The sequence below is a fragment of the Sturnira hondurensis genome, unplaced genomic scaffold (genome assembly GCF_014824575.4).
Source record: "Sturnira hondurensis isolate 20B ecotype Veracruz unplaced genomic scaffold, ASM1482457v3 Scaffold0021143, whole genome shotgun sequence".
Taxonomy (NCBI): Eukaryota; Metazoa; Chordata; class Mammalia; order Chiroptera; family Phyllostomidae; genus Sturnira; species Sturnira hondurensis.
The window spans coordinates 17,964,503-17,989,026 of NW_028093774.1; the positions used below are offsets into that span (position 1 = coordinate 17,964,503).

At 46.4% G+C, this 24,524-nt stretch overlaps 1 protein-coding gene across 1 annotated transcript in view; it reads right to left on the minus strand.

The window, feature by feature from the left end:
• NRXN3 (neurexin 3) overlaps positions 1-24,524 on the minus strand; it is a 1,509,805-nt gene that overhangs the window by 1,425,622 nt on the left and 59,659 nt on the right. Inside the window, exon 2 of the mRNA XM_037031267.1 lies at positions 21,678-23,098. Coding sequence (XP_036887162.1) covers positions 21,678-22,386 — 709 coding nt within the window. The 5' untranslated portion in view covers positions 22,387-23,098. The remainder of the gene's footprint in view (positions 1-21,677; positions 23,099-24,524) is intronic.

Sequence of the window (24,524 nt, forward strand, 5' to 3'; positions counted from 1 at the left end):
TAATGTGTTAAGAAAGAGTCTGAGGCTTCATGTGGGCCTGGAAGAAAGAGGAGGTCATGATTGATTAGCAGTGCCTGCCATGGGTCACATACTGGCTCAGGTTACTTGGGGACTTTCAACTGAATGCCTCTACAAAAGCCCTCATCTCTGAGAACAGGAGTCTTTTAGAGACCTGGGAACCCTCGGAGAAAGCAAGTAGGCCTAACTGAAGGCTCTCTCACTACTAAGCCCGTCAGCTTTTCTGCTTTCCGTCACCCTCTTCCCTTCCTTCCATTTTCAGAAAATGAGCAAGATTGGTTCCTTCCCTTTGTAAAGTTTTCTTGGTGTGGAATTAGTACAGTGTTTGCCCTGGACCTAAAGAAAATCTTTGGAGTCTGAGGACCATGCATGTAGCCCCCTAATCATCACCAGTCCCCTCCTGAAGTCGTCAACAGGACTCCATAGGCCTTTCCAGAGGCAACCTGGGGACCCAGACCATGAGGTGGTCCACAGCCAGGAATGACAGAGATCAAGCAAGAAGATGGGAAAGGAACTCCACATATTATGTATTGAAAACATGCTTTTAAGTTGTAAATATTATTAATTACCATTTTTATGTTGTAACTTCTGTGGTACTATAGTTAAAAACAGTAGAAACATAAAAATGGGGGGGTTGTCATGGGACTGTTTCAAGGAGAACAGAGTAGAGGACACACAGAGAATTTCAGAAGTTCAATTGCAGGAGGTCAAGCAGACTCACCCCTTTCATTATACAACCCATTGACACATATTCGTTATACAGATTCATGCCACTGGACTGTGCTGGGTGCTGGGGCAATGACAGATGAGTGAGACAGACATGAGTCCTGCACTCTTGGAACTTCAAGCCTAGCTGGGCAGATGAGCCTCAAACAACTAGACAATTGGTTATTTAATTATAACTGTGACCAATGCCATAAAGTCATGCAGGATCCATTGAGGCTCAGATAGAGAAACAGACCCAAGACAGGGGAATTGACATGTCTACCCAGCTGGACAGTGTTCAAGCTGAAACCTGAACTCCAGTCACCTATGTGTCAGTTCACTACTGTCCCTGCTGGGCCACAGTCAGGGCACCAATGCCTTGACAGGAGTCTAAGAGAAGAAACCAGCGCAAAGACTACAGTGGTGGCCCCTTCTCTGCAGCTTCCATAGAGCAACAGGAACATGAACTTGAAGACTTCACTGTCTTCCTGGATACTCGCTCACACATTACAGAGGTGAAAAGTGGTTTCAGCCACCTTACGGTGGGGGTCTAAACATGAGAGCCTTCAACAACCAGGACAACAAGGAAGGAGGAGGAGGACCTCCCCTAGCGCCGGTTGGAAAGAACAGGGAATGTGTGGTGTAGACAGACCGCACAGGCTGAGCTCTAATCTATCTGCTGTACTTTGCTTGAGAATTAATCACACAAATCCCTGGATAAATCTGAAGCTGTTATTAGGCAACACTAATATCCCCCTTAGAGTAATCCAGACAAATGCACTGGGATGGGGGGAGTCCCAAGTCGCTGGGACACAGACCGCTTTCACATTCTCACACAACCACACTTGAACATGTACGTGGGTACTGCCTGCCCCCAACCCCAAATGTCTGTTCCCAGGAACCCCCTTGGCCTCTGCCCTGGTTGCTTCCAGCGAGGAGGGTAAACTGAAGGATGGGCAAATAAGGCCTGATTCCCTCTCCTCCCCAACTCTGCCAGTGACCTAATTCTTCACAAGAGGGGATTTTTTTCCCTTGCTGGCCTGGCTTGTTTGTAAATCAAGCCCAGTGCACACACATTCTAAAGTGGGCTCAGCCAGGGAGCGAGGAGATGCCAGTAGGCTTCGAACTTCGGCCCCAGCTGCTGTTTCTTAGGGTGGCAGTTCAATGGGAATTCTGTTAGGCTCTACAGAGCAGTTGAGGGGTGAAGGGTGGGAGGAGGCAGGCACATCAGCAAGATCATCCCAATTTCACATTCTTGTTTGCCCTTCTCTGAACTAGAGGAGCTGTGTAGTCTAAACTGACCCAGCAGAACTCTGCTGCTAACTTTATCTATGGCCTTGGGCCAGTTTCTTAATCCTGGACCACTGGTCTCTGTTAATGACACAGGATATTTTGACCCTGATGCCATGACCCCTCATGTATGTTTTTTAAAAAAACAACTCAGGGAAGAGACTGGCTTTAGTTGTAGGAAGTGGTTCTTCAAACTGCAAAAACTAACCCAGGGAAAAAAATCAGACCTGTCAGGGAAAAAAAAATCAACACAAAGTGGAAGTGGCAGCAGCTAAAAACGCACTTGGTGAAATTTGTTATTGACTGAAAAATTGAAGGAAGAATCAAACATCCACAACAAAATTTAGACCAGCAAATGTGACATGAGAAAATTGGATGTGGTAGGAATAATGACCACAAAAGAACGTCCACAATGCTAGAAGCTATAAGGGCAAAATTTGATAGACACACAAAAAAACAACTGATCGATGAATCAAATCTTCACTGTGGAAGATGCATGGAGCAGAATTGATCTTGTTAAAAAGAACTTCGTAAACTATAAATGAATTGGAAAAATAAGAAATGGTTTAACTATGCTGAGGAGAAAATGAGTTGAAGAATTATGAGCCTTACATTGTTTGCTTTTGAAAAATACTCCCTCGATAAAAAATGTTTTAGTGTTTGTATAATTCTGATTATGCCAAAGTAGAGTTGAAAGTTCTCAGGGTCAAAATGTGCAATCAAAACATCTTGGTAAATGCTAAAGATAAATAAATTATATGATCTCAGAGGTCCTGTCCAGTGGCAATTTTTTCTGATAAAAGTTCAGAATAGAAAGTGAGTAAAATTGTACAAATACCCTACTCCCAGTAAGAACATAGCATAGAAACCAGCTATTGCTTTCAACAGTAGTTCTCAAACTAATAGATTTTATTTACCTGTAACACATTTAAAGCAATTTTGGAAACTAACATAGAACAATTATCTTTTTATTTTGCCAAGAAAGAATAAAGTCTCCCAACTGAGACTTTGTATTACCATATTTTCTTAAAAATAAAAGGCATATTAAGAATTCCCAAATGAAAGGGTATAATCTCAGAATTTTTTTAAAATGTGACTTTACAATAACTTTCCTGCACTATGGTTATTTTTCTTGTTTTCCTGGGGAATGGTAAAACTATATTCTAGCCCCTTTGTGTGTATCCCACTAGGTCCTGAGGGTAGACAGGGGAGTGCCTCTCTGCTTCAGGCTCTTCATCTAAAATGAAGATACCAGGTAAATCTACTTACAATGTGCCTGGAACACAAAAGTGTTAAAAATATGTTAGGCCATTTTGAGTCAAGTTGACACCAAGCCTCAGATTGTACCCCTGTTGCTCCAAGTTGAGAGGCTTTTAGACATCCTGGTAGATAAATGTCCTGGTAACAAGAGCTAAAGAGCATGGATTGGTCAAGACAACCCCTATTCTACTTCACATAGCAAAGAAACACCCTGTGGCAGCCAGCAAGGGCAGGTCCTAGCGAGTTGGTCAGTGCTAGGAAGAAAGGGTAGCTCTTCAGAAATGCTCAAGCTGATTTCTGGGCTTCACAGCTATGTGAGGAGCAAGCCTCTGTCAGCTGGCATCAAAGGATAGTCACTGTGGTTTTCTTGTTTCAGCAGCTTTTCATCTTCACCTGCTCTACAGTTTCCTCTAGAGAGAAATTTCACCCCCAAGTCTCCATGTCTCCAGAGCTGAACTCCAGATGGAGGGGCTCACGCATGAGACCAGACCAGCTGTCCTCATCCCATCACACTGACAGACTCTCTCTCCCCATCACCAGTCCCTTATCCATCCCTCCCTCCATCCATCCGCATTGCTCAGTAACCATATCCCAAACAAATATGTAAAAGTAAGAGACATATTTCCTGTCATGGACATTAGTCAGAGGAGTCAACCTCGCCCTTAGGCCAAGCAAGTGACAAAGAACATATACAGCCCCTCTCCATCACTTTTCCCCTGTTCCTTCTCCTCTGTATGGGTCACCTCCTCAGAGGAACCTTCCTAGCCACCCTTTTGTCTCATTAGGTCATCCTTCACCCCATTCTTTCTACCAAGGGAGCACTCATCACAACTGTAAATACACATTTATTGGTTTTCCATAGCTATATTTTCTTCTAATTTTTCAGGGCCATGAAGACAAGCACCAAAGCTGTTTTGATCACTACAAATTATGCTTGGTAATCAATGTTCTTTTTTAAAATTTATTATTATTTTTTTAATCCTCACCTGAGGATAATTTTTCATTGCTTTTTTTTAAAGAGAGAGAGAGAGAGAAACATTGATCGGTTGCCTCCCTTAGGCTCCCAGACCAGAGATGGTACTCACCCCAAGGGGGGATCAAATCTGGAAACTAGGTATGTGCCCTGACCAGGAATCAAACCCTCACCCTTTCAGTTATAGGGTGACACTCTAACCAAGTGAGCCCAACCAGGGCTCCATGTTCTTTTGAATCAATCAACTCTCTTGAGCCACATATTTTTTTCTCAGTGTGATATAGGGAACAGATGCCAGACTGAGAATTAGAATACCTGGTCTCTAGTCCCAGTTCCCTGGCCAATTTCTAGCTGAGTGGACAACTGTAAGTTACCTTGCCTCTCTAGGTCATAGTTTCATAAAAGGAGGTGAGCAGGCTGAGCTCAAGAGAAGGGAAGGGTAATAAAATGTATGCGTCGGGGGCAGATACATAAATCAAAACAATATTAATTTTATAACTTAATACAAGCAAAAGATTTCTATCAAAGCTTAACAAAAGATCTTTCAGTTAGTGATATTAAGCTGACAACAGACAACAACAACAAAACTGGGAAAATATGAGAGTCTAGATCACGTAGTCCATGGTTCAATAGAATAGCCCCTGGGATCAAATAAGACACCAAGAATGAAAAGTAGGCTGTCCATTGTAGGAGACCACTCAGCATGGCATGGGCCTAGCCGCCCCCACCACCATGGCAAACATTTACTGCAAAGTAACTTCCTAAAATCCATGCTAAATATTCCAAGAACAAGTGTAACAGTCCAACCACTTTTGCCTTTTCATTTGCAAATATCCCTCTTCTGTGATGTGATTAGCAGCATTGGCTCCTTTGTTTTCTGTAAAAGGTAACCACCTAAAGCAACCTGTGGGTAGTAAATGAAGATCATCTTGCAATGTGGCCAGAAACCCAATAAAGGCCGGTCATGGCAAGAACCACGGCTTTTGCTCCCCTTGAGAGAAAAAGCCATGTGGTCCCTCTTCCTACACCAGACTCAGTAGTCTGTGTGACTGTCTCATTTCATCCATAACAATGTGGACACTGCAGGCCAGTGTCCGCATCAGTCCAGGACAGCTCATGTATTTCTCTTGGCAACATGTGTCTGAATCAGGATCAAAATCAGTCATGTGCAGGGCTGGACAAGTCAGAATGAAGAGAAGAAAGGTGGTACCCTACATGCTAGAGGCACCCGCACTGGGCCAACAGAGAACAGGGTCGGGTCATGACGGCCTCAGGAACCACTGTTTGAAGTCAGATTGAAGGTGGAGCAGAGTGAGAGCCCCGTCCCCAGATCAATCTCCTGGACCCGTTTTTTAGGCAAACAGATTGCTTTCTCCCTTCAACTTCAGTTCCCTCCTCTATAAAATCAGGAAAACAATGGTAGAATCTCCTGGTAGCAGTGGTTGGGAGAATTAAAGGAAGTCACATTTAAAAGCACTTACTCCAGTGCCTGGCATGTAGAAATCACTTTATAAGAATTAGTTCATCATCATCATGATTGTTAAATGTAGTCAATCAAAATAAGCAGGTGATAAATCTTAAGATCTCCATGAAATTAAGATGGCATTTTTGAGGCTATACTCAATATGACTAGAGGTGGGCACTAAGCTACACTCAGCCCTAAGTACACCAGCTCTAACAGTGACCCTCGGCCAGCAAACTCAGCCTGGGAGACCTGCCTGAAAACTGGGTCCAATAACAGCCCTGGAACTCTGTGGTTCCTTGGAACCCTATGACACCTTGCAGTGTCTTAATCACATTCCTGAACTTCACAGAGTCTTCACCCTGTTAGGTATGAAGAGGCCACTGTTAGGCCACTCCTCCCCTTTCAAAGCATCCATCACTTAGTAATTGTGTGATTAATTAAGCATGAAGACCTACCTGTCTTGTCCATTACTCCACATGCAGTGCTTGTGCCACACAGTGGGCCCTCAGTAAGTGTTTGCTGCTATTGTAGAAGGAGGAACAAGGTACTTTTTGGAAAACACGAGTAAGAGATTTCATATGAGCATGCATGCTCACGTAGGCTCCATTTCTTGCTTCCCATCACACACCAGCTGGGCCCCTAACACCTCAATTTCTTCGGCTTAGAAAAAACGTTTGAAGGCATTTCCCTTCCCCCCTAGGCTCCCCATTCTGACTTGCGCTAGATAAGCAACTTCAGATTGCTGAACAGCAATACACAACACAGCTGGGTAAAAATCCCTGTGTCCTAAAATTCCTGGAAAACTGTAATGCACAGCAAGCACTTGAAACACACCCCGCCCCCATCTCCAGGCCCGGGAGAGTCAAAAACAGAAGGAAAGCAGGAAGCAGGCAAGCAGAGCCGAAACTTGACTTCCTTAAGAAAGTATTTTGCTTCCTTTCCAAGCACCTCATCCCTGGGCAGGGATAGAGAAACCACAAGAGAATTCATTATTAGCACTTATATCACAAGCCCCTGGCCCGGTGGGCTGCTGAGCCAGAGGCTTGTGTTCCCCCACTCCAGGGCATCTGTCTCTTTCAGCTCACAAGGAGCAGAGTCAGAGGACTCTCTCCCCCAACACCAGGAGAAGGTGTGGCCCTGAGCTGAGCATCAGTACTGGTACCCAACTCCAAGAAAAATGTAGCCAAGGCATTTCATGTTTAACATGCACAGTCTCAAGGAGAAGCAAAGTGCAAATCCGAATGCCAACTTGCTGATCTCGGGCAAGTCACCTCATTTCTCTGGGTTGGTTTCTTTCGGATTGCTGAGTCCCTGATTCCTGTTGGAGTGTGATACTCTAGGAGCTAGAACCCCTATCAGATGGAGAACATCCAAAATCCGCAGGTTCATCATTGATACATGAGTCCTAAGTTTCTATTTGCAGACGTTCTCTCAAATTTCTACTTGTAGAAAATTTCTCAATTCCCTCACTAAATTAAAGGTAGAAGAAAGGCCAATGTGAATAATCTTTGAAACTAAAATATGTAATTTCTGATGCCATTTTATTGCATTGAAATGCAAGCCCCAACTTCAACCAGGTTAAGAAGGCATACCCTGCCATTGTTTGACCAGTGGAGAATTTTAAGGAACTTTCTTTAGCTCCTAGTTCCCTGCTACATCTCTGGTCATCTGCTTTAATCCATCTCATGGATTCCTTTTCCGCTACCATACTAAATGTTAAGGTTCCCAAAGGTTTCAAAGTTAGCCTTCTTCACCTTCCAATCATACTCCTTGCCTGGACAACCTCGTCTGTGTGCAAACCTTCCCTCACCCCCTAAGGCAGCCATTGCTCCTACCTGCCTCTGCCCATCTCCCTGCAGGTGTCCCACAGGTTCTGAAGAGAAGTGGGATGTAGACACACCAAAATGTATTATTACCTTTCTTCTACCTTCACCCAAAATACGCTCCTCCCCCCTGACCTTCTATCCTAGTTATATCTACAACAAGAATAACATGTTATCAAAACTCCTCCTCCCCTTTTTCAATAACAATTGGTAATCTGTAATGATTTTTAATAATGGCTAATATCCACCAAATGCTTACTATGTGCCAAATGTTGTTCTAGCCATTCTCTGTGCACTAATTCATGTGAACCTCATAGCAATTCTAAATGGTGGACACTATTATCCCCATTTCACAGATGGTGCTATTAAAACACAGAAAAGTTAAGTTGTTTGCCCAAGTTTGCACAGCCTATGTGTGTGTGTGTGTCAGAGCCAGGCAGCCTGAGCCCCCAAACACTCAAAGTCACTGCCTTTCCAATTATTAAGTTTCTCTCCCTTACATCTCTATAGTCAGCCACTTCTGCCATCACTCCCCTCCTCACCCTGTGTAGGCTCTTCTCTCTCACCAGAACCACACCACAGCCCCTTCTCGCCTCCCTAGTCACCAGCCAATCCACTGTGCAAGATGCCTCTAGAGCCCTCTTTCTAAAATTCCAATCTGACCACCACTACCCAACTGGAAAACTCTGACTGCTCCCAACTGTAGAAAGAAAGAATGTCTAAAATCCTTACATAGTGTCTAAGACCCACCTGCCTAGCTGCTTCTTTATTATTCTCCATGGGCCTCAGTCCTTCAAACAGGCTACATTAACCACTGCAAACCATGGGGAATAGCATCCTGCTGGTTCATAGGGCTGCCCTGAATGCCCCTGCCTCCTGGGCTGCTAAATATGGCTCCCCAGTCCCACCCAAGTTTCCACTGTGAGATTTCCTCCAAACTGGCCCCCACCCCAAGCAGGGTAGGATGCTCCCTTTTGAGCTACTCTACAAACATTCTCCCTAGCATACGAGCAGCTCCAATGTGTTTCACACCTGTTTGCCTGACAGGCTTCTCAAGTAGACCATAAGCTCCTCAAGGGCAAGGACCACACAGTACATAAGAGGCACTCGCTCCATGAATATGAGAAGGATGAACTTATTCCAGTAAACAGATGGCCCGTCCCTACAAATAGATGATTATGCATCACTGAATGCTTTGCTAATGCTTCCAGATACTCCAAAGACTTCGGTCCCTTACACATTCCAAAGTTGTCCTAGCAAATACCATGACTTTGAAAGTAGCTCTGATATAGTAGGCCCAATAAATCCATGCTAAGTTGAAAATATCAAAAGCTGAAAATGCATTTAACACAGATAGCCTACCAAATATCATAGCTTAGCCCAGGCTACCTTGAACGTGTCAAGCCTGGACTTGGGAAAAATCATTAAACACAACGAACACTCTGGCAAGGGTGTCCAACCTGCAGGCCTTACGAGGCCCAGGATGGCTATGAATGCAGCCCAACACAAAATCGTAAATTTACTTAAACCCTTTTTTGTGCCCATCACTTTTCATGTTTTCATGTATTTAATGTGTGGCCCAAGACAACTCTTCTTTTTCCAGTGTGGCCCAAGAGGCCAAAAGTTTGGACACCCCTGAGAGTACTGGCCATTTACAGTTGTGATTGTAGGGCTGACTGAGGCCGTGGCTCACCGTCAATGCCCAGCATTACAAGAGAGAATTGCACCTCATACTGCTAGCCCAGGAAAAGACCAAAACTCCAGATTGAAGAATGGTTTTTACTGAATGCTATCACTTTGGCAACATTGTAAAGACCAAAAAATCATAAATGGAACCGCTGTCAGTCAGGGGCCATCTGTAGAAGTAATTCCAAACACTGAGGCTTTGGAACAAGGGAGGTGTGACTGCAGTATCTTCACATGGGGCCCCCCAAAATCACCTGGCCAAGTCAATGACCACACCACACCACACCCACGGCTGAAGACAGCACCGAAGAGCCAACACACACCAGGGCACCAGGAGCACTCTTGATGCCAGCCTCCACCTGAAAGCCGCAAGCCCCAGGGGTGAGGGACCTCAACAGAAAGCCGAGAGTGATTGTAACTGACTAAAGAGAGAGAAATGTCCACTAAAGTGGCCTCCAAACCTTTCTGACCAAACTCCCCATTAGAAAATAATAATTTTACTATGTTTTTCCAATAGATGAATATTTATTTACAAATGATTTGCATGTCAGTTAACCATACATTTTGTTGTTTCCTTACCAAATTCCCCTAAAATGGTCTTACATGTGCCCCCTTTTCAAGGCCACTGAGCTAGAGAGTAGTCTTCCCATGCCCTGAAAGGCCGGGGATATATATGATCAAACATAGGGTGGATCTGGCTGCTGAGAGCTCCAGATTCATGGAGTCCTGGACTTGGAGGCACATACACACAAGTACACACTCCTGACAGGTGTCACTCCAGCACCTGCTGTACCCCTTCCTGTGACTGGGCTTGGTAAAGCTATGTATTTCATGGCCCAACAGCTCTACGCATCAAAAGTCTTCCTTTGTAGCTCCGATCCCTTCAAGTCTCCTGCCCTGTATCCACTCCCCCCTCTACACGGCGGCTCCTCCGCTATCTGAGGACAATTATCCCGTCCCCGGGAAGCCTCGTCTTCTCCAGGGAATCCACAGAAGCTAATGCGGCCTCTCCATCTCCAGTGACAACAACGTGCCTGTCTCAAACAGCCATTCCACATGCATTTACAGGGTCCCAGGCTGGCTGCTGCCTATAATTGTTACAGGAAACCACTGGTTTGTAAACAACCACAAAAACCGTCCCTCTGGTCTGTCTCAAGTAGATCAAACCAAGTGGACTGTGTATGTGCTTGACCCAGATTCAACAAAAACTTTCCTCCAGCAAACACACCAGGTTTCCCATTGAAAAAGAGAAAGCATTTCCAATGGTGGCCCAGGATGCTCTGGTCCAAGTCATATCTGACCTCACTGATTAAATCATTCAACAGCCATCATTGAGCTCTCATTCCCGGGGCCCTGCAACCATCCATCACTCATTAGTGAGCACATACACACATGCATGAACACAGATGTGTGTGCATGCAAAATATGAATACACACTCACACATGCACACACACACAATGTGCTTTATTAAGACAACAAACCTTTTTTGAGCACTTGCTTCTTGTCATATACCAGAAACGTGGCATTTACCACGCAAGCCTGTGTGTCCAGTAATTAACGAAGGGCAATAGAATTGCACCTTTATTTCTCATCTTATAGTTCTCAAAGAGATGACCTCTTCAGGTACATTTGTACAACAGGAATTAGGAAACCCAGTTGAGCTACTGCAACTTGTATTAAGGATGTGGAAGCCAAAGGGAGCCAAGAGACACATTAAAATGTAGCCACTGGTTATATATTCTACTAGGGGGAAAAATAGCCGCACTCTGCATTAACACAAGGCTGAAAACTCAACATCAGGAAAAACAAACAGCAAAGTCTCTCCAGCAACTAAAACGGAACCATCTTCTTCACACGTGGCCATTACCACTTGACTGTGAGACAGTCAGACCCAAGTCCCAGCACATGCTTGGAGTCCATGGAGCCTCTCTGGACAGTGGGACCTCAGAGTCGAAGCCAGTGGCTCTGGGTACATTTCAATGCTTGGACTCAAAATTATGCCTGTGGGCCTTGCTCTTAAAAGTAACCTATTTTAAACCACAGCATTATAACACGGGTCTCTTCTCTTAGCTGCAGTGTCAGCAAGGTGACTGGCAATGGGGAGCTGGCTGAGAGCCAAGACTAACCTCACCCCCTTGGGGGTGCAGGAGGGAATTCCAGTCTATGCCAATGTGGGAATGACACCCCCTGGCCTCACCTAATCCCTCTCCCCAGGAGACTTCTGCCCAGCAGTGCCAACAACATGGGACACCCAGAGCAACCTGGCAGCGTAGGAAGCCTTCTCGGATGGAGCACAGGCTTCCAAGGCCAGTTTCTAAGAGCAGCTTCCCTATGCTGCTCCATCTCAGGCCCTTATCTTTTATTGTAAGCTTCCTGTTAGACTTTTTAGCAAAATCTTGATATCTTTTGGGGTGTCTGACTCTGGCTGCCAGGATGGACTTGCCCAGGAAGTCCAATCCAATTCCATTTTCCTCTGTTCCATGGCATTTTAGAACTTCTCATCTTATTGCTGAGCCATTAGAGATTTCCAGGGGCTCCTTGGAAATTCAGATGCTGAAAGCTAGCTGTGTATGGGGGACGATGGGACATCTTAGGGGATGAAATGAGGCACAGATAATAAAGCCAGAGATGGGACGACATGAATTTTTCAGAGTGCAAGCTCCCCGGGAACAGAATGAGTGGAGCATGAATCACCTGCTTACATCAGACTCTCTTCCCACACCAATGCCTCCCCCATTGTTTAAGATTAATCACAAGCAGTTAATTCTAAATAACTCAGTGGTGTGTGCACCACTAGTGCTATATTACAGAATCCCTTATGAATTTTACCTTGACACAGGGTTATTTCCTGCAAAGCATCATCCAGAAATGTTGTGGCCCACCCCTCACCCACAAGGCCCATTGCAAAGGTCAGATTGCTTTTATTAGAATGAGGACCAGTGCCGAAGTGGCCGGGAAGCTGACTTTGGCCTGATACAGGAAGAACCAGCTTCCTGATAGCAGTGATCATAGATGCATTAAGCTGCCTTGAAAAGCACTGAGCCCCCATCACTGCAGTTGACTGGAGGTAGCAGAGGGTGGGTGGAACAAATGTACAGTGGAAAAGAGGATGGGAATTGAGTAGTTCATCCCAATGACCCTTAAAATCCCCTCCGAACTTATTTCATGATTCCCCACCATGTGCCCTGGTTTCCAACGTACTACATAGGGCAAAGCCTTGACCAGGAGGTCATATAAATGCCACACCATCTTCTACACGGGTCGTGGGATCCCTGTGTGCTTCATCTGTACAGAAGGGGAAGCCTGAGAGGGACTCATGGAACATCACCTCAGCCTGAACTTCAGCCCCATCTTTCCTGACCCAGATCAAGCAAATACACTATAGAGTGACTCGTCTTTTAAGACTCCCATGGGTAAGAGGCTTAACACCCTTGGAGCTCACTCTTCCCCATTCCCAGGGCCATGCAAGAGACAGGACCCCTCCTGGAAGGAAAGAAGCCTAAGAGAATGAGGAGGAAGAATGGGACCATGAGTGTCTGATGACTTCCCAGCTTTGCCCGTCCTCTTCCATGGTTTGGATCACAGGTAAGTGACTTCAGTCATTCCTCTTTGTGTGTGTGTGTTTTTTTTTAATTCTTACTGGAGGATATGTTTATTGGTTTCAGAGAGAGAGGAAAAGAGAGAGAGAAACATTGATTGGTCGCCTCCTGTGTGTGCCAGAACAGGGGACTGAACTTGCAACCTAGGTGTATGTCGTGACAGGCAATCAAATCTGCTGAGTTTTGGTGCACGGAATGATGCTCCAACCAAATGCCCGACCCAGCCAGGGCACTTGTTTTTATTTGAAAGCAACTTAATAAGTAAGTAAGCTGTACTCTCACCCTACAGTGTCTCTGTTCTGCAGGGGCTATGGCAGCACACTGTGACCACCCCTGGAGGAGAGGCTACGGAGCTGTTTGGAAAGCACTGCCTGCCCCACTGGAGGAACCAGCCCTGGGACACCAACAACCACTGGGCAGCTAGACTCTGTCCTCTGAGGACTTCGCACAGGCAAGCGGACCACTGCAGGAGAGCCAGGTCGGCAGGCGAGAGGATCGGATGCATAGTTTCGTGGAGAAACTTGAAGGCAAATCTCCCCAGAGTCATTTTCTCAGCTACATGGAAACCATATTTAAATAAAAACCTCAATAAAACCAAAAGGATCCTAAATGCACTTCACAGCTTAAGCCAGGAGCTTCAAGTTGCTTATAGCTCATGCAACTGCCTTTCTTTCATCTCCACATCTTCGAGACCTCGCATACCCTTCAAGAATATAACGCTCACCCCCCGCACCCTTCCCAGAATCAGCTGAAAGCATTCACAGTCTCGAGGACCACATACAAAGTCAGTTTTATCAGAGTGGCACTGGGTGGTTTGGCTAGATGACTATGAGATCAATTTGTTTCTAAAAGCTGCTGGAACTGGTTCTTGGCTTAAAATTTTTTTTAACTTTGGAAAATACATTAGTTAGAAACAGTGTGGACATCATCAGAGGTCTGAGAGCAGATATAGAGAATGATACATTTAAAGGGAGCCCCGTATTGCTTTTAAATAGGTCATCCAAACACATCAATTTCTGGAGAACAACAGCCGTAATGACAACCCACTGGCACTGTCAGTTCCCAAATAGATCACGGAGACAGGCCTGCAGAGAGCACGCTGCCTGACTCTCCTCCGTCAGCCACAGCCTGTCACCTGTAACACAGCCCCCCTCCGAGCCGAGGCAAACCAAACATCCCAGCTTCACCTGGGGAAATCTCAGGAGGGCGACAAGGGTTTTTCCTCTGTTTAAACACCAACTCGTTCCTCCAAATCTACGGCAAACATTTCCAAACACTTCCTCCCTTTACCAATGGATCTCCTAGATGTCTCCTCCTCCCTGCACAGCCCCCCAAACCATATTTCTACATGCCCTCATCCACTCCCTGTGGCTGTTCCAGCCCTGTTGGTTATGAAGTGAAGGAAAAGTCGTCTGTGATGAAAGGTCATAGGTCATCAGGGAATCTCACACACACACACCCAGAGCCATATTGCTGTCACCAGACAGCAACACATCTTTTTGACAGAGGCGGATGCACAGAGCCAAGGCTGGGAACGTGTGATACTGAGGACTCCTTAAGAAAAGAGTTATAAATGCAGAATGAGGTGCAGGGCCTTGGAAGGGGCCCACGTGAGTGAGGATATGTAACAACTTCAGTTGCATGATGAATCCGCCTCTGTAATAATGCCCCCTCCCACACACACAATGGAAAAGAGAACAAACAGAGAAAGGGAGTTTGGTTTTGTTATCTGTGGAGAGAGTCAGAAGGCAGCAGGATAGCCAGAAGGAGTCTGGCCAAGTCATCCAGGAGCTCCGTCTTTTACCGCCAACCCTGTGTGGGGTGCTGTGTGCTTCCAGGCACCTGGGAAACCAAAGGTAAGTCTGCAGAGGTCACGCTGTCCAGTGATGCTCCAGCATCGTGTAGTTTGCTCCAACTGCCGCCAGACCCATGGGTCCAATCCCAGTCACTTGATTTCAAACCAGGGTCTTGATAGAGTGAGAATCGAATGCTGCGAATCATTCATTTCATTCTCTCCCCTGCTCTCATATTCTTTCTTTCTCCTCTGACTGGGACAAGCAGGTCCCTGGAGACTGGCCTAGCTGATAACCTCCTACACCAGGAGGTTGACATTTTGCTTATCGTCGGCATCCAGAAAGGCAATGCTCCATTTCACCATGGAGACACAGGCCATTTGCGCTAATTGAGGAGGGAGTCGAAGAACAAAACAAAACCGCCATGGTGAGGATCTGGGCTCTCAAGTCCCAGAGACACCTGCCCTCACACGCGCAAGAGGCTCAAAGGCACCTCGGGTGTGGTCTGCTCACCTTTTCAGTGGGATGGTAAGGTCTGCCTACCCGCTCCACCTGCCCCATCAGGTTGCGGTAGGGCCAGAACGCCACATTTGCCAACAGAAAGCTGGGCACACAGTCCAAAAGGCACAACCTATGCTCAGTGACCCTCTTGGGCAGGGGCAAATCGCCATGAAATTGGATTCTATACCCTTTGTAACTCCCCCCCCCCCTTTTATCTCTGCCACTTCTCAAACCGGGGTGAAGAAAAATGGCAGAGCTGGGGGGAACTCAAAGGAAAGCTCCAAACCTGTGAAACCAACTTGATGCACAGTTTCTTCTTATATATATCAGGAAACCAACAGCCCAGAGTCAGAACTTGTTCTTTTGCAGAGTCTATGCTTATACCTTTATAGGTTTTGTCTCATTTCATGCTCTCAGCTATCCCATAAAGTATGATTTCTTATTATCCTTGCTTTGCCGTAAGGCAGGATGGCACAGTAGTTAAGTGTAGGCTCTGAAGCCACACTGCCTATATACAAACCCCAGCTTTGCTTCATATTAGCTGTGCAACCTCGGGTAAGTCACTTATTAACCTCTTGATTCTTTTCTACAAAGTGTCAATAACAATAAAGTGTGTCAAGAGTGGTCATGAGGGTTACAAGAGCTGATATAAGCAAAGCAGTTAAGACAGTACAGGCATAGAGTGGGTGCTCTATGATTATTAGCTGCCATTATTATTATTATTATTATTATTGATTAGGATACTGAAGTTTCCAAAACCTTCTCCAAAGACATATGACTTATAAGTGGACAAGCCCAGATTTAAATTCAAATCTTTTTCACTCCAGAAGCCATGCTCTTAACCACTACACTAAACTTCATTCAAGTCCCAAATTTCTCTGCTTCTCCATTTCCTCATCTATAAAGTGGGGCAAGTTAATGATATCAACAACACAGGAGTGTTGTGAGGGTTAGATGAGACGACTCATAGAAGGCACCCAGGATGTCAGGCATATGATGGTATTTAATAATAGTAGCAGTAGTAGTAATATCACCACTATTTTTTGTCCGGGGAAGGTACCTGTCTCTGTCCAGAGCCTCTCTCACTCTAGATCCATGTCTGGGACCTCACTGCTCTGGACACATGCTACAGAGCCAGTGACTGCAGGGCAATAGGAGTCCTAAGGGTTGGGTATGTTAGTCCCATCCCCCAAGCACAGCCCACCCCCCCACCCCTTCTGTCCTGTGAAGGAGAGAGGGGACCCAGCTGATGGGCAGCTGCCCCAGGACCTGGAAACCATCTTTCCAGGGCAGCCTGCAAAGGGAGATAGGGGACTTGAAGATAATTAGCCCCCAGCACTGGGCCTGTGGTGTCTCATTACCAAATGCAAATGCAAATGCAAGTTCACATGCCACTCAAGGCCCCTGGCAAAATGCATGCCGACCCTCAACAGTGCTGAATCTGGGCTGAAGCATCACCCCAGGCCCACCCCCTCTGCCGCCTGCAGCTGGTGTGCAGGCTCTGCAAAGGACGATGGCTGCTCTCACCCTACTGAAGGGAACAAGGAAGAAGGGTCTTATTTCTCTGAAGGAGGCAGAGATGCTATTTGGCATTTGGCGGGGATGGGGGTGGGGGGTGGTGGGGGGTGGCATTTTAAAAAAAAAAAAAGCTACTCTTCTCTCAACAGTTAAAAGAGGGATTATTGGAGCAAGTGGCAGGCGGCTCCTCCACCATTTAGCATACAGCACACCCAGGCAATTGCATTCCGTAATCAGGAGGAGAGGAGGGAAAAAGAGCAATCAGACCCCTATTCAGGCTCCGTTTAGCGACAGCCCCTGCTGGCTGGGCCGGTCCCACCTAGCCTGAATGCGGGTGGGGCACCCGCGTCTCAGAAGCAGCAGTCCTCCTTTGTGTGTGTTTCAAGGCTCTGCTTCTGTGCTCGGGGCTCCATCCTGGGGAGGAGGATGCTGAAAGGAGTTAGCCTTTACCCTCTGACTACTCACAACTCCCTCCAGCCCCCACCACCCAGACCCTTTTAGGGCGGACACAGACTAGGGACAAAGCTCATTACAGTTCTGGCAGGTTGTGCCCTCGGAAGGGGGAGGGAAAATGATTGTGTTTCTACACAAGTGCCCAGAACAGGAGGATCCAGCTGTGGCAATCACTGGTACCCAGCTCCAGCATCTGATGTCTTGTGCCCTTGGTAAATGCTCAGGTAAGCCCCTCCTCTTGGAAAACCATCCCATCTTAGTTCTGGCTTTGAGAAATGGAGGAAGAGTCACAAAATTCTCAATAAAAAGAAAAGGGATTGAAATTAACTTTCAGGAAGGCATCCCAAGGCCACCCAGTGGTGTTGAGCATCAATCAAATTAACCACAGGAGTATGTCAGCTTCAGGCAGTAGGAGAGATGGGACTGGCAGGCACCACACAACAGTGTGTTTGTGTTGTAATAAGGGCCTAGCCCCTGTCATCAACGCCTACCACTGTACTCCACTGCAGGTTCCCAACACCTGAAAACTTTACAGGTGAGACTCAAGACAAGCAGCCTGTGGTTTGTGCACCTGCCTACTTCAGTGGGAATAGATGGCTGGCCCATAATAATGAGATTTGTGACTAGAGGTCAGCCAGCGAGGCCTTCTCCATCTTTCCCTGGCCCCACCCTACCAGGCCCCAATAGGCTGACACCATGCTAAATGAACTCTTCAGGGAGACTAGTACTGCAATACATATATCTCGGATATGAATCAATTCTTCATGACCAGAAGATTGTTGAGAAATTCAATACATGCACATTCATAACTAAGAATGGATTAAAAATGAGCAATCAAGTTTAAACTCATTTCCAGATAATGACAAACTCTCAGTGATACATGAGGGACCTGCTCTCTGAAGGGAGCTCAGCATACCTCCTCATGGCCCAGTGAGCTTCAAGGCTGCCCATAACAAGAACATGCTAAGCAAACACCAGGTGAATTTGCTGTACCATAGCTGAATGAAATTCCAAAGCAGATATCTATACATAAGTGTAGATATAGAGGATAGATATAGATATAGATATAGATACAGATATAGATACAATTTCAGAATCATTTTGAATCACCTGGACTTCTGTCCTCCAAAAACATGACTGAAAAGGCCAGACTAAATGGCAACATGAACAAACCTGAAGTTAAGCACCAAAACATTTTACTCATAAACATAACACTTAGAAGTGAAAATCTGGGTGGCTTCTCCCTCCATGGTGCCAAAATGTTCAATGTGACCATTAACTGCACTGGGAGTCTTGGAATGAAGAACAAAGTCTTCCTGTCTAGGCTGTGGGGAGCCAAGTCTGTAGGCAGAGCTAAGAGCCGTTCACCACACAAAGGAGAAGACATTGTGTCCAGGACCTCTTACCCCTAGACTCAGCTTTCCCACAGCAACTATCTCTGGTGTCCTCTGGGTCTTACCCAGGGCATAAAAATAGGCCAAAGCCCATAGGAGAGATGGGCCCTCTGTGCATTCTTCCTGAGGTGCAATATGGAGACATTTGGGAGCCAACAGGGTGTAGAAAGCCAGACAGTCCAAGCAAACATCAACACTGCCAGCATGCTAGGAACTAATGGACCACAGAGAGCGCCTCCAACAGGCCCTGGCCACATCCATTCAAAGCTGCAGGAGCCCGCTCAGCTCTTTCTGCTCTTGAACTGCTGAAGCATGAAACACAAAACGAGTCTTCCACACCGAATGCAAACCCTCATGCAGTCAAATGGTAGGGCCCATCCCGCAAACGGGGACAATCAGATGTCTGGTACACAGGACTGACTGCTGGGAATAAGTCCCCTGGTTTCAGTTTGTGACCTGTGCAATTTAAAGGAGGATGGGGGTGGGGAAGGAAATAGATGTCTCCTCACTACCTGCTATCTTCAGGAAAATGGACAGGCATTTGTCTGGCTATTTATCTTGTTCTATTCAGATCTATTTGACACTTAGCAGCTGCTGTGATTTTCCCCCCTTGATATGTTACAGGTGAGTTTTTCCTATTTACTCTAAAAATTATCATGTGTAGGGAGAACAGGTATTTTTTAAAAGCCTGTGGTGCATTTTTGTGATTGATTAGACATGATGACAATTACCAGGATCAACAGGCTCCAAGTTCTCAACAGTAAATTCTGGCATTTCCCCAATAGCTGCCCTCACATCAGCCTTTGTACTGTTCTGTTCCAAGCTGACCAGTGTTCCTCTTACTACACCATTTATTTTTTTCCTATTTACATAGAGGAGAATCAATGAGCTAAGCTGTGTGTTTGCCTTCTACAGATAGAAGTATCAATCGATAGCCGCGAGATCTGAACCCTGTAAAAAGAAGTATTATTAAAACACACACATTGCATTTAGCTATTAAAAATGTATCTTAAATGTGCTTCGGAGAAATTCTGCTGCAGACCACACACATACAAAAAAGAGAGAGAAGACAAATTGTATACACATACAGTATAGAGAGTCTTCCTGCAGAAAAGTGCTGATCCAGACCTGCCCAGAGGAAATGGGTTCTTTTTAAACACAAAAAATGCAATCAGGGATAATCAGCAAGTTAACAACACACTTGCAGACACCCTGGTCTCTAGAAAGGAAGAATGCCAGCTTTCAATACTCATTCTGAGTACTGAACAGATCCTTTGGGCGAATGAAAAACAAGTGATCGTGTCAGCGTCTTCAGGCAGAACTTTCTCCAAAGCCAAGAAGCGTTGGAACAGCAGTCAGCTCCAGAAGGCACCTGCTTGTGAGAAGCGCTTCGATAACAACATTCCTGAAGTGGCTTTGTGGATTGGGGTTGGTTTGGCCCCACCTCCCCACCCCTTTCTCTAATGGGTTCAATGGCAGAAAAAAACAAGCCAGAAAAGGATGACAGGCAGCTCCTGCATCTGTCTTTCCTGTAGCCCATCCAAAGGAAGGAAGGTGCGATGCCCAACCCAGTACAGGAAAGAAGCAGCAGAGACCCAGGGATGGTCCTGTGATTGCCCACACATGCCCTACACGAGGCCTCCAAAAAGACGTGGAAGGTGTCCTAGTCTCCAGCATGTTTCACCTGTGAAATGAACTTAGTTTTTATTAAAAAAAATTTTAATGGCTACTATTAACTATGGTTCTTACCAACTACAACCAGTTTAAGGGGTTCAGCTGTTCTAGGAAAGTTTGAGGAATACCTGCAGACGTTATGTCTCATTACAAATTTCAAGGCAGTGGGGCCTCACCTCAATGAGGAGATCCTAGGAGTCGGGGCTAAGATATTTACTGGGCCCCACCTATGTGATCTCCTTTGACCTGTTGGTTCTCAGTCTTGGCTGCACAATAGAATCACCTGGGGAGCCTCAATCATATACAGAGGCTTGGATCCTACCTCCCCTAGCTTCTGAATAAACTGGTCTGTGCTATGGCCTGAGAGTCGTTAAACTCGTCCAGGTGACCCTAATGTGCAGCCAAGGCTGAGAATCACTATTCTGCTCTATACCATCCCACTGCCACCACGAAAACACCAGCATGAGATGGCAACACAGGTGTGTCTAGAAGAATCCAGGGCTTCACTCAAAAAGGATAAGAGAAAATGTACCTTCTTTGCTTCTTCCTCATCCCACCTCCCTACATATACCCACATGACCAGTTCTCACATACCTGGTCTCTTCAATGGTCCTTCCTACTGAAATCTAGGCATTGAGTGAGTCCAGCAGTCCAGGAATCTCGATTTTAGGTAAAATCTGGGCCACATCTCAGATCTAATCCCAAACAGTTGGAATTTGGTGAATAAGGTGAGGGCAACCTACATCCTTAGGCACAAACCCCTTCTTCCCTCTACCTGGGAAGTTGTTGTTGAACTTGGAACTTTCTCCAAGGCTATGCTGAGTACTGCTGGCTCCTTCAGTGGCTTGGCTGGACAAGGGTTGTCATCTTCTGTGCTTTCCTGTACCATTCTCAAACACGGAGAGGAGAGGACATGAAAGAAGAACTCCATATGAAAAATCCTAGTGCTAGAATGGAGAAGAGAGATGGCCCATCCCCAGATGCCTCCTCCACCCTCGATAGGCCTCCCAGCAGATGTGGGAACAACTGAAGGGCTGGTTTTACAGTGGGGTCAAGCATGGACCTGCACTCCATCCATCCTAGTTCTTCTTTGCATAGGCATTCCTTCTGCTGGGGATTATAAGAAGGAAGTAATTGGGAGCTTCCCATCCCTCCCCAAGGGTCCAATTCTCAAGGGATCTGGAGGGGCAGAGATAACCACTTTGCCCATTTCTATCTGGTTTCTTGCCTTGCATTGATCCTGCTAGGCTGTGCTGCGATGGAAGGAGTGAGCTGGGCTGGGCACAGATAATGCAGTCGCTCCACCAAGGCCTTTGAGTAAGAAGCCCATGACTGAGTAGCCAGGATTCTCTATCTGCTGAGATCTGATGGACTTTCCATTGAGAGCAAGAAAAGGACCCCATTATCTACCATGCAGTTAAAGGTGCACATTAAAGATACAGCTGGTTTCTATCAGAGCTCTTGCTCTTCACCCAACCCAGTAGGTAGGTTCTAAGAACAGAGGAATAGGGAAGAGGGTCTTACCTTCTGAGCAGAGCTTGCCACCATAGCCAGTGGTAGAACAGTCACAGGTGGGATGGCCATCCAGGAGAAAGCAGATCCCACCATTTTCACAGGGACGGTCACCGCATGGTCCCTCAGCATCCAACTGGACACCCTGGCTCCCCAGAAGCCGAGGCTCTGAGTTGCCATACTTGAGATCCAGGATTAATCCCTTGAATCCAGGCATGGCCTGTACTCCCTCTAGGGTCAGGGCAGAAGGTCGTATGTCTGCAGGGACTCCACCCAGAAACAAGTCACTGACCACATCCATGTAGGGCCGCTGAGTCTGTAGCTCCCCAGCCTGGCCCTCACCATCCAGCACCAGCAGTGTGCGCAGGTGGTCACGGCTCACCATGAGGAAGTGCCAGCTGCTGTCATTCACCTGTTTGTTGGACAGCACAGTAGTCTCAGCACAGTCCATGCTGAGGCGCAGCTGCACGCGGCCATCCACCAGGGAGAGGCAGAGGAAGTCGCAGACGCCACCATCGTCCAGGTAGAGGAGCAGCCCTGTGGAGACGTTGGTCTTGAACTGGAAGCTCAGGTCACTGCGCGTGCTGGCATCCCAGCGGAGGTAGCGGGCCCACTGGTTGGGGAGGCCCATGAATTCAAGGCCCAGGCAGATCCCCAGCAGGGACCCCAGCAGCACGCTCACCTTCAAGGTGAAAAACACTGAGTGCATGGTGAAACTCATCGTGGCTGCCAGGACCGAGCCTCGAAGATCAGACAGCTGGGGACAGCCCTCAGGGAATGACCCCTCTTTTCAGAGAAGGGAGAGGGGCAGAGGAGATAGGTGGGGGGACAGAGAGCACACAGGAGGAAGAAGTTGCAAGCACAACTATTGAGAGGGTGAGGAAGAAGGAAAGTAAAGAGGACAGCCCCAGACGGTCACACAAGCAAGAAATTCACAAAAGAGGCAGAGGGAAAAGACAGGGCAGCAGAAGAGGAGGAAAATCAGGTGGGTCAGTGAGGACCTGGAGTGAGGAGCCCAGTGCCTTTCTCCAAGAAAAGATCTCAGCTATCCATGTGGATCCGGAGGCCTTGATTCAAAGAGGAGAAGGTGCCCAGTGGATGAAAGGCTTCAGCAGTGCACTCCTCCTGTCAGACCCCAAAACACCCCAGCCAAGGAGGCCAGGGACAGGGCTGGGGTCCAGGGTACCGTGATGGAGGAGGAGCGAGCAGTGAGGTGAGCCAGGTGAAAGGTAGAAATGGGTCCAGTACCAGTCCTGGAGTTCTACCCCCTAGCAGCAGGGCGCTGCGTAGAGAAGGGCAGCTGGAAGCAGAGTGCTCACGCAGAGCAGGGCCCAGGGCAGAGCGGAAGCAGACTCAGGCTTCATGGTGTGCGCCAGAGGCCGTCCTGCCCATTACCTGCTTCCCAGGATTCCAGAAAAAGACCTGCGGGAAGACTGGGGATGGGGAGGAAGGAGAGAAGGAGAGGAAGATTAAGGCCTGTGTCAGGAAAACACTGCATCCTATTTCACAAACATTGATGGAGTATGGACTGTGAGCCAGGCTATTCTAGTGATTCCCACAGCACTTGGTGCTTCCAACAGGACGGAGGCCCAAGGTTCTTCCAGGGCCACTGCAGGACCCGGAGCTCAGCTCCTGATGATGTACTCAGTTTTCACATATGCAAAAATGGCAGAACCCACCCCGCAAAGCCTTATCTGCACATTTTTACCATATTCATATCACAGGATCACATAGCCAAAGTTATTTTTAAGATAAGTGCTAACATTTTATACATTCGAATACACATAATTTTAACTTATTTACCTATTAAGAGACATGGAAATGACTAAGATATTTTTAGACTCTTTAAAATTAGATTATGCTTGCACGTAGGTGGCCTAAGACAGATTCCCACCTTTAATTTTTGAAAGAAATATTTGTAAAAATCAGTGAAAATAAATTAGAAGGCGAATAATGAGCAAAGAATCCTCATCTCTTACTAAATGTTAGAGGAAAGGTTGGAATATGTGCTTTAGGGCTGAGTTTGAATACTTGTTCTTGTATGTGGAAATTTAAGCACATTTTTTAAAACTATTTAAGCTTCTATTTCCTCATGCATAAAGTAGAGAAAATAGTAATCTCTTTCCAAGGAAGATCCTAGCATGAGGCTATACACATAGTAGGTGCTCAGTGAACAGTAGATCCCTTCCTTTCTTATTTCTGGAGAGGAAGGAATGAGAAGAACAGTCATTGATGTATGACAATGTGTGAGTGTGTGTATGTCTGGGGAGGTGGGGACAGTACATTAAAACACAAATACCTTTTAGAAAGTCATGGAAACTGCAGAATGGACAACGAATGAATAGTTTAGGAATGTTACAGGTATAGGGCATATCACGTGCATTCTATACTGGATGGAAAGGCATCAGCATCCAGTCAAGTGTGTGATCTGGTTTCTGAAGGCAGACCCAATCCCCCCTAGCTATGTGGAGACTCTTCTGTTCGCACGAGAGCAATGAGTGTAACTGCCGAGAGCTGTGCAAGTTGCTGCTTGTTAATTGACGTATTTGATAATTCACCCTGCTCTCTATCAAACCATTACTGTTCACTATTTTTATGATGACCACATTAGCAAAGCTAGTCATTACCTCTGCTATAAAGAGGAAAATGCCGTTCCTTCACCTATCTCCACTGCATTAAAAAAGCCAATCACCAACAGACTGACTGAACCCATCATAAGGAAAGGCTTTGTTCTGTAAAAGGTCTTGTCCCACACATTGTATCCCAAAACATGGTATGGGCACCCCCAGTGGGGCAACAGATGCTTAACTTGAACATAGATGCAGTGATATGGAAGTGCCACTCATGTGGGCTGGTGAG